The sequence below is a fragment of the Chiloscyllium plagiosum genome, unplaced genomic scaffold, assembly GCF_037043375.1.
Source record: "Chiloscyllium plagiosum isolate Xiang-an unplaced genomic scaffold, Cpla_swu_hap1 HiC_scaffold_19, whole genome shotgun sequence".
NCBI lineage: Eukaryota > Metazoa > Chordata > Chondrichthyes > Orectolobiformes > Hemiscylliidae > Chiloscyllium > Chiloscyllium plagiosum.
The window spans coordinates 64487238-64502677 of NW_028270157.1; the positions used below are offsets into that span (position 1 = coordinate 64487238).

Sequence of the window (15440 nt, forward strand, 5' to 3'; positions counted from 1 at the left end):
TTAACACAGACTCGAACATCTGCACCGCAACATTCCAAACATTTTCAAAGCATATGCCAAATCTTTGCACTTACTTCAACAGGTTCCCCAGATTGAACAGCGCACGGTTATGCTGAGGATTCAGTTTTAAAGCCTCTCTGTAGTGGACCTCTGCCTCAGACACGTCCTTGGTCAATGTGCCAAGATTGTTGAGTGCACTGGCATGACGTGGGTACAACCTGGCAGAAAATAGATTGCAGAACCCAACAGGGAACAGTAGGAATTCAGTCCTGTAAATCCATTTATCAGGCACAACACAGCAATGTTACAGGGTCGACTGCAGACCTTTGAGACATTTCATCTGTAACTTTACCCATCAGAAATAATCAAACAGACTGGGGCTCTTTTCCCTAGCACAACAGTCTATCTAAAAGTTGTACATTTCATAGAATTTTATGCCAACTTTTCAATTATCTTTTAATGGCACCTCAATGAAGGTGATTGCTTGCGTATGAAGGTAAGATCCCATGGTTAGCATGCCAAATCCCCGAGCAATCTAACTAATGTTTCTCCCCCCAGCTACATACAGATAAACTGCACAGTCATCTCCACTGCTGTTTGCATGATTGCACTGTGCACAAAATAACTGTCGTGATTGATCTACATGACAGGAGTGACTGCACTTCAAAAATAATTCATCAGTGCTGAAGTGCTTTTGAACATCTTAAACTTCGATAAGGTGTGAGAGAAATTCAAGTATTTCTGTTTTGTTCATGCGATTTGGATCTCTGTGTTTTCCGTAAGCCTTCCTTTTCTTTCCTTTTACTTTAACATCAAGCCTGGGTTACACAGTCTGTCTGGTATGCTACGTTCCTTAATCCTAAAACCAATCTTTTGATAAGCAGACACAAAGCAGCAAACAAGACAGGGTGCATAATACTCTGCTCTACATCTGCTGAACTGCAAGCAGACTAACTAATTCCTAAACAGAAAAAAAGGTGTATCTATGGCAACTTTTGTACTGTCCTTCATCAGGAAGCACTAAGGCGTTGGACCACAGCCAAGCAGCCGCTCTACATGACAAACTTTCAGCACTGAGCCAAGCCCCTTCTGTGGAAGGCTGGCCTTTTGTTGCAGGAAATGTTTTACGTCTGAAGGTTAGGTAAATAAAGGAAGGAAAACATGGATCTCATTGCTTACCTCAAAGCTGTTTTATAATGGTAAACAGCTTCGTCATGGCGACCGTAATCTTTCAGGAAGTTGGCATAGTTATAGTGCACCTTGGCATTAAGGGGCAAAGTCTGAACTCCAGATCTGTAGAGAGACAGGGAAATAATCAGCCAGAATTACTGGCTCAGCACGGGTCTTAGTGAAAGCAGCACTTTATTATCTTCATTACATTCAATGATATCAATGGCTATTTAATATAAGTATCTATAGTAATGCATTAACACTTCGAATTAACTTACAGGACAAGATTGAGATATTTCTTAAGGCCTGAAGACACCATCTTGGACACTAGCCCTACTCTCCCTTTTACATTACTCATGACACATTTCTCCTACTGGTATGGTGAGCGTGCGCCAACACGAAATCTTATCTAGAAAACATAATACTGTTAACCCAAGAGTGAACAGGGCATCCCTGCTGATCTTGCAGCTTTTTAGATGAGATACTCTAACCAAACTCTGACAATACGAGGCACAGTCCAAGTGGTTAGAGGGGAATGAGCGCATAAGAAAGAATGTCAAGGGTTTACACCCTGTGATCAACATGCAAGGATAAAGATGATATTATTTGAGTTATTCCAGTGGTTCAGAGATGCTGTCTCTATCCACAATCATCCCAACAAAAGTACTCCCAACGTTCAATCCCAATTTGGGCTCAGACAGTTGAACTCAGTGGGGGCTGTTGTTCAGTCCAAGCGATTACCCATAGCTTCACTGGGTTAAAGAGGCAAAAGTTTATAAGTATTCCGTTCTTCCTCCTGTGTGAAGCCCTTATACATGGAGGAACACCAAAAAGGGGCAGGATTAGGATCGGCTGCAATACCTTGTATAGTCTGCACATGCTGGCAACTGAATGAGGAACTGATGGAGTCTTTCATATCTTTCAGAGATGATAAAGGGAACAAATAGCAGGGAAGAAGCTTCATAAGCCACACTCAAAGTGTGCATTACTTTCTTAAAATGCCTGTTTTTCTTTCAATGAAAAGTGTTCTGTGAGGACCTGGCTCACTCCTTAACCATCCCATCCAAACCTGGAGAAAGTGAGGATTGCAGATGCTGGAGATCAGAGCTGAAAATGTGTTGCTGGAAAAGCGCAGCAGGTCAGGCAGCATCCAAGGAGCAGGAGAATTGATGTTTCGGACGTTTCCATTCCTGAAGAAGGGCTCGTGCCCGAAACTTGGATTCTCCTGCTCCTTGGATGCTGCCTGACCTGCTGCGCTTTTCCAGCATCCAAACCTGGAAACAATGTCTGGACCTTAGCTCCGTTGCTCTCCATTCGGGTGAGTACCACTGCTTCTCCATATCAACTGCCCCACAGTTCCAGCTTCCCCTCATTTCTTGCTGTGGCTATCAAGGCAAAGATCAACATTGGAAGGGAAGATGCCCACTCCTATGATGTTCACACCACTATCTGGGTCACTTTACAGTCATTACCCTTTGAACTACTGGGCTTCCTCCTTTGTGTTTTGAAAAACCTATTTTTGTACTTCTGTTCATCGTTCAACTTGTACAGCTGAACACAAACCCCATGGCTCTGAGATTTCTTTCGATGACCAAATTGGGAGAGATGGAGTTGGTGAGACGATTATTCTTCTGATACTTTGATACCTGTCACTACTCTTGGAATTTTCTGTCATAGGCTTCTCCTCCAACCAAAGGAAATTGAGTGAGGCAACAAGGAACCTGCACAAATATGACCAGAACAAATCGCTCGGTGCTCCTGTTAGGCCAGTGCCCCAGTGAGGCCAACTCTGAAGGAGATTGAAGAGGAGCAAACAGCAACGTCATCCTATTGACACATACGCAGTGGGAATCATGGCAGGAGGACATGGATTTGTTGTTATGATCACTCTTTTGGATCATAAATCTCACTCCCATTATTTCATCTGAAATCCAAAATTCTCTGCTTAATGTGCACCTTTATCACTATGTTCTTGAGTACTTCTTTTACTCAAATTTTCCCTTTGCTTCACTCCTTTGTAAGGCCATACAATGTCAGAGAAATAGGCCATTCTGCCCATCAATCTCTCCCCCCCCCCCCATTCAGTGAGATCATGGTTGATTTACTAATCTTCAATTCTACTTTCCTGCCTTTTCTCCATAACCCTCCATTCCCTTACTGATAAAAAAGTGTGACTACCTCCCCCTTGCACATAATTCATGACCCAGCCTTGACTCTGTGGTAAAGAATTCCACAGATTTACTCCCCTCAGTGCAGAAATTCCTCCTCACCTCTGTCTTAGATGCATGACTGATTGTTGTGAGATCATGTCCTCTGGTCCTAGATCCTCCCACAATGGGAAACAAGCTCTCTGCATCTACTCTGTCAAGTGTCCTAAAAATTTGGAAGTTTCAATGGGGTCACTTCTCATTTTTCTCGACTCCAGAGTACAGGCCCAGTTATGCATTTCTATAACAGTCGCTCACCTGAACAGAGATTCCCTGGATAGCCACACCTCATTCTGTTTCAGGGTCTTCCAGAAGAACAGTCCTACTACAAGCAACATGGTTACCGTGAGAACTGTAGCTCCCCATTTACTGAGAACACCACACAATCGATTCAAGCCATGGACGACCAGGATGCAGTATCCCATACTGAAGTTGTAAAACAAAAGGGAGACAGACACGTCAACAATGTGGAAAATAAGTATCCCTCACGCACGAGACCAGAAGGCATAAGAGCAAAAACAGGCCATTTGGCCCACTGAGCCTGTCCTGACATTCAGTGAGATTGTAGCTAACCTGATAATTTCAAATTAAGGATCAAAATTAAACTCAAAATTCCCTAAAACTTGGAAGAACATTTCTTGTGGGTTGCCTGGCAACAGCCACTTGCTAACATATGAAAAAGATTGAAAGAACGCTGGAAATCAGAAACAAATTGCTGGAAAAACTCAGCAGGTCTGGCAGCATCTGTGGAGAACGGTTCTAGAGAAGGGCTGCTGCAGCCAAAACATCAACTCTTTTTCTTCTCTCCACAGGTGCTGCCAAACCTGCCAAGTTTCACTTGCTTATAGCGATTTGAATGCAGAAAATAAAACAAATCAAGGTGGTTGGAGCACAAGCAAATTTCAAGTTAAGAAATTAGGATTATAATTGGTGATGGAAAGCTTAGTCAGAAATGGAGAGGCAATGGTTCAGAGACAGGGTGGGCTGAGGAAGCAATTCCAGAGCTGAGAAACTAGACCATTGATGGTACAATGAAGGTAGTACCGATGTACTAGAGATAAGAATTAGTGAAGTTTCCAAGGCTAGAGAGGATTACAGAGCTTAGACACTGAAGCGATATAAATTATAATTACACTAAACCTATGACTACTTAAGAAAGGACTTTGAGATATCCTGCAAACAATTGAGCAGAATATAGTAGCTTTTATTTGTCATTTCTACCATACACAACCAATACAGTAAAAATGAGAGCGCTCCTCCAGGACCAAGGGTGCTGGCCTGAAAATGGTGATACATTGGTTCAGTAGTTAGCACTGCTACCTCACAGTGTCTGGGACCCAGGTTTGATTCCAGCCTCTGGCGGCTGTCTGTGTGAAGTTTGCACATTCTCCCCATGTATGTGTGGGTTTCATCTGAGTCCTCCAGTTCCCTTCCACAGTCTAAAGATCTGCAGGTTAGATGGATTGGCCACATTAAATTGCCCATAGTGTCCAGGGATGTGCAGATGAGGTGAATTAGCCATGGTAAATACAGGGTTAAAAGGATGGGATGGATACTCTGTGGGTTAATATGGACTGGATGGGCTGGATGGCCTGCATGCACACTGCATGCACTGATTCTATTTATCTAACGTGAGGGAGTACTAGGTCACACAGAGAGAAAACTCTATCATTCAAAAAAATGTTCCACACATATACAAGATAGATCTTCTATCACATGCACAAGAATGAAAGAATTGCTTGTGAATGTGAAAAGAGACATTATTTCATCCTCTTCTATCTTGATGTCTTTGATGGTCTTCAGGAATTCTTGGGTGGAGGGGATGGAGTGGTGTGAGTCTACAACTAAATATTTTAGTCTTCGGTGTAGCTCCTTGGCTAATCTGTAAATTGGTGTTCCAGGTAGCGAGTCTATGGATCTGAGGGGAGGCTCCTGGTTCATGAATGTTTGGTAATCCGGAGAAGTGTGGTGTGTTGGATCTGTCTGGTTTCATTTTTTGAAAGTTGGTCTTATTTATTTCTACAGATTTCTGAATTTTTTTGAGTAGGGCTGTGATGCGGTGGTCTCGTTGTTGTGGGGTCGGGTCTGTCACCACTTGTTGATAAGTGTTGGTATCTGCAAATAGTACGTTTGCTTTCTCAATGTAGTGTCTTTGATTTAAAATGACTGTCAAGTGTTCTTTGTCTGCAGGCAGGATAACAATATAGGATAAGAATTCCTGAAGACCACCAAAGACACCAAGATAGAAGAGGATGAAATAATGGTCACCTTTGATGTAACAGCCCTGTTCACATCAACCTGGCCAAGGAAACACTGACTACGTTATTAGAAGACCCAAAGATACATACACCAAACACCACCAACTTCATCAGCAAGTACAATGTCATCAAGCTAGTGGACCTATGCCTTACCACCCACTTCACCTTCAACAACAAAACCTACAGACAAACCAACGGAACACCCATGGGATCTCCGATATCAGGGGCAGTAATGAAGAGACTCAAACAGATCTGCCAACCATCCAACCCAAACTCTGGGTCCGCTAGGTGGATGACACCTTTGTCATCACTGAATGAAACAAAATAGAGGAAACCTTCAAGACCATCAATAATACCCTTACTGGCATAAAATTACTAAAGAGGAGGAAAACAACAAACTGCCATTCCTAGATGTCGCAATAGAGTGGACAGCCAATGGGGAACTTCAAACCAGCGTCTACAGGAAAACAACACATATGGACCAAATACTGAAGTACAGAAGCAATCATCCTAACACCCACAAACGAAGCTGCATTAAAACATTACTTCAACGATCCACCAATCACTGCAACACAGAGGAACTACACAGAGCAAAGCAAAATTACCTATACAATGTATTCAAAAAGAATGGGTACCCAATGAACACAGTCCACCAATTTCTCAGTAACAAGAAGCATGGCATTCCAACCAGAACTCGATCAACAAACAAATTGACTTGGATCCCATTTACCACCCCTGAGAAAAAGAACAGGAAATGACATCACCACAGCAAATAACTTCACTGTAAGAAATGACATCACCAACCCAAGGAAAGCTAAACACAAACAGAAAGCGGGCCATGCTACCAGTGCTTCATGTGGAGGCTCACTGAAGATGTTACCTAGTATGGTGACGAAACATCTGAAAATGAACCTTCTAGCTCTGCGAGCAAACCTACATCCAGATTCAACAGTTTAATACATGACTTAATTAGAATAGTAACTATTGAACTTAGATGTTTATAATCCCTCCACTGTGGAAACAGGTCATTTAGCCCAACAAGTCTACACTGACCCTCCAAAGAGTAACCCACCCAGACTCATTCCCCTACCGTATTATTCTATGTTTATTCCTGACTAATGCACCAAACCTACACATCCCTGAACACTATGGGCAACTTAGCATGGCCAATTCACCTTAACCTGCATATCTTTGGAAACCCACACAGACACGGGGAGAATGTGCAAATTCCACATAGACAGTCGCCTGAGGGGGGAATCAAACCCAGGTCTCTGGCACTGTGAGGCAGCAATGCTAACCACTGACCCACCGTGCCACTTAGGAACAGGAATGGGCCCTTCAATGCCTAGAGCCTAAGGTACCATTCAATAAGATCTGGTGTAGCCTAACTCCCTTGGAAACTGTCTGCAGAATACATACAAAAGTGGGGGAGTCTGGAATATAAACTGGCAAGCGATTTTCACTGCCCCAATGACAGGGACTTGAAGTGAAACAAGTTTCTTGTTCCAAACAGATTTATTTTTTGGAATATTGCAATGATGAATGGAGTTTTTTGTTTGGGGGTTGCGGGGTGCGGGTGGAATGCATAGCCTGGAGTTTGGTGTTCCATGTGAAAAAGTCACCCTCAAGTAATCATTGACAAAAAATAGAGCTATATCCCAGATTACTTCTTCTGAAAAACGCTCAAGGCCTCAACATAATTGAAGTTTAAAACCTTCCCCCACCACCGCCACACCCCGAGGAAGTGACAACAGTAGAATGGCCCAGCAGGGACAAAATATGGACAGGGAATCCATGGCAAAAGGATTACTTTTCTCCCAGAATGGGCACTCAGAATTCAATGCAGTCTATTATGTCACCTAGAAAAGGACTAAGACAGAACATTTTCTTTCAAATATAGCATCACTGATGAACTTTGACACTCTCAGAATACATCACACCCATGACCAACAAATTCCTTTTGCTGTGGCTGATTGAGAGGGGGATTTTGTTCAAGACACCCGGATAATTCTTCTACCTTTCCTCGGAACATGGACAGGAGAGGAATAAAATGGCAGGAAAAAGCTTTGGGACGGTGGACCAGAGGATATTTATTTTATCAAGGGCACCAGAAAGGCCAACTGTGTTAAATTGAAAGAAAAGCAGAGAATATTGGAGATGCCCAGCAAGTCTGGCAGCACTTGTACAGAGAGAAACACAGTTAACATTTCTCATTAAAATAACGAGAATCCAGACTAATTATAGATAGATAGAACATTACAGCGTAGTACAGGCCCTTCGGCCCTCGATGTTGCGTATTCCTGTTAGGGTGAAAGGGAAGGATGGTAGGTATAGGGAATGCCGGATGACTAAAGAAATTGAGGGTTTGGTTAAGAAAAAGAAGGAAGCATATGTGAGGTATAGACAGGATAGATCGAGTGAATCTTTAGAAGAGTATAAAGGCAGTAGGAGTATACTGAAGAGGGAAATCAGGAGAGCAAAAAGGGGACATGAGATAGCTTTGGTAAATAGAATTAAGGAGAATCCATAGGGCTTTTACAAATACATTAAGGACAAAAGGGTAACTGAAAGATCAGCAAGGCGGCCTCTGTGTGGAGCCACAGAAAATGGGGAGATACTAAACAAGTATTTTGCATCAGTATTACTGTGGAAAAGGATATGGAAGATATAGAATGTAGGGAAATAGATAGTGACATCTTGAAAAATGTACATATGACAGAGGAGGACATGCTGGATGTCTTGAAACGCATAAAAGTGGATAAATCCCCAGGACCTGATCAGGTGTACCTGAGAACTTTGCGGGAAGCTAAAGAAGTGATTGCTGGGCCTCTTGCTGAGATATTTGTATCATCAATAGTCACAGGTGAGGTGCCAAAAGACTGGAGGTTGGCTAACGTGGTGCCACTGCTTAAGAAGGGCGGTAAGGACAAGCCAGGGAACTAGTGAGCCTGACACGGTGGTGGGCAAGTTGTTGGAGGGAATCCTGAGGGACAAGATGTACATGTGTTTGGAAAGGCAAGGACTGATTCGGGATAGTGAACATGGCTTTGTGCATGGGAAATCATGTCTCACAAACTTGATTCAGTTTTTTGAGGAAGTAACAAAGAGGATTGATGAGGGCAGAGCAGTAGATGTGATCTACATGGATCTATGTGATCCATAAGGCATTCGATAAGGTTCCCCATGGGAGACTGGTTGGCAAGGTTAGATGTCACAGAATACAAGGAGAACCAGTCATTTGGATACAGAACTGGCTCAAAGGCAGAAGACAGAGGGTGGTGGTGGAGGATTGTTTTTCAGACTGGAGGCCTGTGACCAATGGACTGCCACAAGGATCATTGCTGGGTCCTCTACTTTTTGTCATTTATATAAATGATTTGGATGTGAGCATAAGAGGTATAATTAATAAGTTTGCAGATGACACCAAAATTGGAGGTGTAGTGGACAGCGAAGAAGGTTACCTCAGATTACAACAGGATCTTGACCAGATGGGCCAATGGATTGAGAAGTGGCAGATGGAGTTTAATTCAGATAAATGCGAGGTGCTGCATTTTGGGAAAGCAAATCTTAGCAGGACTTATACACTTAATGGTAAGGTCTTAGGGAGTGTTGCTGAACAAAGAGACCTTGGAGTACAGGTTCATAGTTCCTTGAAAGTGCAGTCACAGGTAGATAGGAGAGTGAAGAAGACGTTTAGTATACTATCCTTTCTTAGTCAGAGTATTGAGCACAGGAGTTGGGAGGTCATATTGTGGCTGCACAGGACATGTGTTAGGCCACTGTTGGAATATTGTGTGCAATTCTGGTCTCCTTCTTATCGGAAACGTGTTGTGAAACTTGAAAGGGTTCAGTAAAGAGTTACAAGGATGTTGCCAGGGTTGAAGGATTTGAGCTACAGGGAGAGGCTGAACAGGCTGGGCTGTTTTCCCTGGAGCATCGGAGACTGAGGGGTGACCTTATAGAGGTCTACAAAATTATGAGGGGCATCGATAAGATAAATGGACAAAGGTCTTTCCCCTGGGGTGGGGTAGTCCAGAACTAGAGGGCATAGGTTTAGGGTGAGGGGGGAAAGATATAAAAGAGACCTAAGGAGCAATGTTTTCACACAGAGGGTGGTACGTGTATGGAATGAGCTGCCAGAGGAAGTGGTGGAGGCTAGTACAATTGCAACATTTAAAAGGCATTTGGATGGGTATATGAATAGGAAGGGTTTGGAGAGATATGGGCCTGGTGCTGGCAGGTGGGACTAGATTGGCTTGGGATATCTGGTCGGCATGGATCAGTTGGACCGAACGGTCTGTTTCCGTACTGTACATCTCTATGACTCTATGCTGATAGGTCTCTACTTCAGAATGTTTATTCAATTAAGCTAATGAATTGAGGTCATTCATTGACCTAATGGCAGCCATTTTCAGATGCTGCTAAGATTTCATGGGCCTTGGAACAGGTATCTCCACCTTCGCTGCCACCCTCCTGGGTGCATTGAACTGAATTCCTAGATCCGAAAATATTAACTTTGATTTCTCTCCACAGATGCTGCCAGACCTGCTGAGCTTTTCCAGCAATTTCTGTTATTGCTTCTGATTTCCAGCATCTGCAACTCTTTCAGTTTTCAGTTAGAACAAGGAAACGGTTTCCGTAACAGTCAAAGATGGTAATGGAATTGTCTTGGACTTCCACATGCTGTGAATCCAGCTTTCTATTGATCAGTAGTTCACCGGTTGGTAATTTGTGACTGTCAAACCAGACAGGATAACAGAGTGACGACGCATATCGCCGCTCGTCAAAAGCAGGGCAATGTGGCGCAGTTCGATTTGGAAAAATTACCATATATATTATTTTAGGCTAACCGAGGGATAACATGGATGCAACCTTGGCAGAATGTGAACATCTATCCACCCGCCTGGCTGCATCAGGGATGGCATATCAAGATTTGAGGCAGGGCTGGGTGGAGGATCGAGTGGTCAAAAAAATGCCTGAAGGCTAAAAAAATTGGCCTTTCTCCTGGCAGTCCAAACTGAGTAACAATAAACCAAGAGACGGGGAAAGGGTTATTCCCCAGGTGCCCATTGATTATTTTCCATTAGGAAGAGGCAGACTTCAATGCAGGGTAAAATCAAAAACTTATGTTGACTCATCTTTAAAGATGGCAAGTTGAGCTGAGAAGGCCTATTAAAATCACATATGGGTTTCTCTGCTTTATCCGCAGAAGAATACAAAAGCAAAGGCAGTTCTTCAAAATCTTTTTAAAAGGTTGATGGGGTGTCAGCTAGAGTTGAGTGCTCCATTCTGTGGGCTACGAACCCTCGAGAGTACCTTGAGGGGAGAGGTATTACAATGGTCACAAGGATGATGAAGTTCATTTCAAGAATTGAGAGCTGGCATTGATATTTTTTGTTCAAAAAAAAACCAAATTCAATACAGATATTTAAATTTGCAAGGGGTTTTGATAGTCAAGGCAGAAGAAAGCTTTCCAATTGCACAACAATCAATAACTAAAGGACATGGATGTAAAGTAACTGGATAAACAATCAGAAGGGAGAGGACAATTAAGCTTCCATCACAATCAATTGTTATGACGTTAAATGTATCGCCTGAATGAGTGATGGATGTTTTCACTTTCCAAAGTGAATGGGATATGTACATTGATTGAGTTGCAGGGCTGGTGATGAAGAGCAACAGGCACAGCATTAATTGCATAGCTTTTTCAAGCAGTTGCCCTCTTCTACAATAGTTAGGCCAGGCCACAGTCTCCAAACTGTTAATGCGAGGCACTAGTGCAATCTGTGATGTCTGCTGTATGGCTTTATGGAGCCCAGCCGAGACACTCTCAAGAAACGTGCATCTGTTTACCTTTGGCTCCAAATTGTGTGAAGCTAACTGCTTTTGGGGCTGAACAGATCAAGCAGAAAAACAGAACAAAAGGGAAATGAGAGATCAACCTGGAATTTCGGGGTCAGCGCATTCGGCTTTGGAATTTAGCAACTCAGGAGTGCTTAGAGAGGCGGTTTACTGAAGGATAACAAAACAGGACAACAATGAAGACAAACCGGCGATCTTGTTGCAGCAATGCTGTGCTACTCTATGACACTGGAATTATGACCCATTCAAGAGCTCAGCTGAGGAGTGAGGCTACCTTATAGACTTGTAACTGACTGAGAGGTCACTGCTGTTCCAAGAGGCACTTAATGACTACAAGTGGCCCAAAAACAAAAATACAATCAAAAATGCTAATGGCATCGTCGCTTTAACTTGACAGAATTGAATACACAGGATAGGAAAGCTATACACAGAGCCTTGCGCAGACCTCTCCAAAGTACTGTGTTTAGACCCTACATCTCAGTAAAGTTATACTGATGTGGGAGAGGGTGCAGTGTAGATTTATGAAATTGATTAGGTGGTATAAAGTGTTAAACCACAAGAATGCTTCCTAAATCCAGCTTGTCATCGTTAGAGTGTGAGAGAATGAAGGGGAATCTAATCAAAGTATTCAAACTGATAAAAAGACAAGAAAAAGATATGAGAACTGTGTGGGGGAGGGATCAGGGAATGAGAAAGAGTTCCAGGTTGAGGGGGCATGGTTTTAAATTTGGAACAAGGTTCTACAGGACTGAAAGCAGGAAACACATTTTCACACAATATATAAACCAGGAATTGTACCCCTCATATAGATCTCAGAGAGGGTATCCAACTTTGGCCAACACCACTCCATGTTTGTGGCAAACCCCTATTTTGGTACCGAGAGAATTGAAATTTTGAAGCTAAACTGAGATTGATTGATAGCTAGGGGATGTGCAGAAAAGGGCAGGCGATGGAGCTGATCAGCTATGATCACAGGCTCCCCATAATTCCTTTGTGCCAAATCTCCGCTATTAGCGACTGCAAGGTTTTGAGGGACACCAAGCAACACCAGACTTATGGAACTCCCCTCCTTTATGCTGTAGACGCAGGTGGTGATCATTTCAGCCCTTGAGTATTATTCTGCTTTTTAATAAGATCCTGGCTGATCTTTGACCCAAGTAGACATGCCTCCTGGTCACTTCCTACTGAATCCATGCACTCAGACTGGCATTCAGTCATTCATTCAGTCTTCATATCAATTTGAATACTTTGATTAGATTCCCCTTCATTCGCTCATACTCCCAACGATTCACCACTGGCCTTGCAAAACAGGTGACAAAGTTGTTGTCAATCGACCCCTGCAGTTGGGCTGAAGCAGATCCAGCAAGCCCCTCCCTTCCCCACTCCACTCCAGACCTCGGGCTGTCCACTCTTTACCCATCAGTCTGTACCTTTCACCGTCATTGACTCATGTGAAAAGATGATGATAAAGGCTCGGCTAACCTCTCTGCCACCCCGGGACAGCTCTGTTCCTACATGTTACTCGGAAGAGGCACGGGGTAAACACCAGACTGTTACATGAACGATGGGTCCTTTACCTGGGCATGTACAGCACCCGCTCTGCCACCACAAAGCCCACTCTGAAAAAGAGGTTGCTGGCAGGGATGAATGGGAAGACCAGGAAGAGCAGGCCCACTAATACTTCTCTGTGCTTCAGTTTCTGCAAAGGAAGAGAAAGAGAAAACAAAAGGAGGAAATTGTCAATTCATTCACTAATTTTAAACAGGTAATGTCAAATTTAAGAATGACACAGCACATTCAATACTTGACCTGCTCAATCAAATAGGTTAGAGACAAAAAAAACAGATGCTGGAATCCAAGGTAGACAAGCAGCAGTTTTCAGTGTAAGTCAGTTATTTTATCACATAGAAACATTGAAGTGGGAGCAGGAGGCAGCCATTTGGCCCTCCAAGCTTGCTTTGCCATTCAATATGATTACGGTTGATCATCCAACTCAGTCCCCTGCTCCTGCTTTCCCCCTGTACCCTTCGATTCCTTTAGCCCTAAGAACTACCTTCTTGAAAACACTTCTGTGCTAGGTTCATCACTCTCTGGGTGAAGAAATTTCTCCTCATCTCAGTGTTAAATGGCCTATCCCATATCCCCCAGACATTGATGCCTGGTTCTGGAGACCCTGGGGTTTCTATGAGAGCGATCCCCCACCATTTCCCCCACACCCATTCTTTGTGAATATAGTCCTAAATGATCTGATTTCGCTTCATACATCAGCCCTGATATCCCAGGCATCAGTCTGGTAAACCTCTGTTGCACTTCCTCCATAGACAGAACATCCTTCCTCAGATAAGGAGAGCAACACTACAAATGATAAGATATACATATTACCTCCTCTGTTGGGTCACTGCAGGTCATGAATGAGGCCTCAACTTTAATTGGTTCATCTGAATAACGGCAGCTCAGGCAATGCAGCATTCCTTCAATCCTGCTCTCAAGTGTTATCTTAAATGACACGCTCAAATATCTAGTAACTGAGGCCAACATTGTCAAGACGAACAAAGCTTTGATTTGAGGAAAAGGAAAACACCCTTGTCCCTGACCAAGACAACACTGAGCAATGTAACCTGGCTTCTAAAGGTTTAGTTTCCAGTCTAACTGTATTGTACAAATGTATACTCCTGTCAGAAACATATCGACAGAACAGACTCTTCACGTTACCCATGTGTGGTTTTATCGGAGTAGAAATAGAACATAAATCAAGGCAATTTGGGAAAAGTGGTGAAGGATGAATTGTGCCCTGGTGAGGAGTCAACATTTCCAATGAAGAGGAGAATTAGGGTATGGGGATGATTTAACATCTGTAACTTATTTATTTAAAGCAACATGGATGTAAGAGTTGATTATAAGGATTACTAGTCAGTCACACAGTCTACCACTACAGTTTCACGACTGCAATCTAAGCATTGAAGCCTTTACACCCACCTTGAAAAAAAATTAACTTTTATTGAAGCTTTCTTCCGGTCAAGAAATTAATTTTTCTTTTATTCTTTTATGGTGTAGGGTATTGCTGACAAAGCCAGCAATTGTTACCCTTCCTAATTGGCACTGAACAGAGTGGCTTGTTTGGCCATTTTAGAGGGCACTTGATATATACAGGGCAACCTCAATTATCGAACTACACGGGTGGGGAGTATTTTGGTCGGATAATTGAATGTTTGGATCACAGTTTACCCAAGCATCAGGACCTTGAGATCTTGTTTGGATAATCCAAAATTTGGAAAATCGATGAGCAAGGTTCTATTGTAATCATATTGCTGTGGATTTAGTGTGTCTGTCGGCTAGAACAGATCAGGTAGGAGAAAGTGAGGACTGCAGATGCTGGAAATCAGAGCTGAAAATGTGTTGCTGGAAAAGCGCAGCAGGTCAGGCAGCATCCAAGAAGCAGGAGAATCGACGTTTCGAGCATTCCTGAAGAAGGACTTATGCCCGAAACGTCGATTCTACTGCTCCTTGGATGCTACCTGACCTGCTGCGCTTTTCCAGCAACACATTTTCAGAACAGATCAGGATGGACTTGTTGGGCCAAAGGGCCTGTTTCCACACTGTAGAGAATCTAATCTAATCTAATTTCCAGATTAATGACGTTGGACAACACTGAGACTAGTGTTATATTACAGGCTTTACTGATCAACTTTAAATTCCACCAGCTGCAGTGATGGGATTTGAACCCACGTTGTCAGCTTATTAACCTGTTACTCGTGATTAGTCCACTGGTATTACCCTTACACAACCATCTCTCCCAAGCACTCAGTTGGTGCATAGATTATCCAACACAGAGAATTAAAATCCAATCAAGTTTCCTACAACGCTAACACTTGAGAAAGTAAGTCTTCCTCATAAGATCTGGCTCATAAGATCCCAGAGAAGGCAGGGGTCCTTGCATTGCTGC

The 15440-nt window shown here is 43.1% G+C and overlaps 1 protein-coding gene across 1 annotated transcript in view; it reads right to left on the reverse strand.

The window, feature by feature from the left end:
* tmtc1 (transmembrane O-mannosyltransferase targeting cadherins 1) overlaps nt 1–15440 on the reverse strand; it is a 139061-nt gene that overhangs the window by 52840 nt on the left and 70781 nt on the right. The window contains exons 7-10 of the mRNA XM_087996930.1: nt 13075–13196; nt 3636–3803; nt 1180–1293; nt 75–218 (exon numbers count right to left, since the gene is read on the reverse strand). Of these exons, the coding sequence (XP_087853056.1) occupies nt 75–218; nt 1180–1293; nt 3636–3803; nt 13075–13196 (548 nt within the window). The remainder of the gene's footprint in view (nt 1–74; nt 219–1179; nt 1294–3635; nt 3804–13074; nt 13197–15440) is intronic.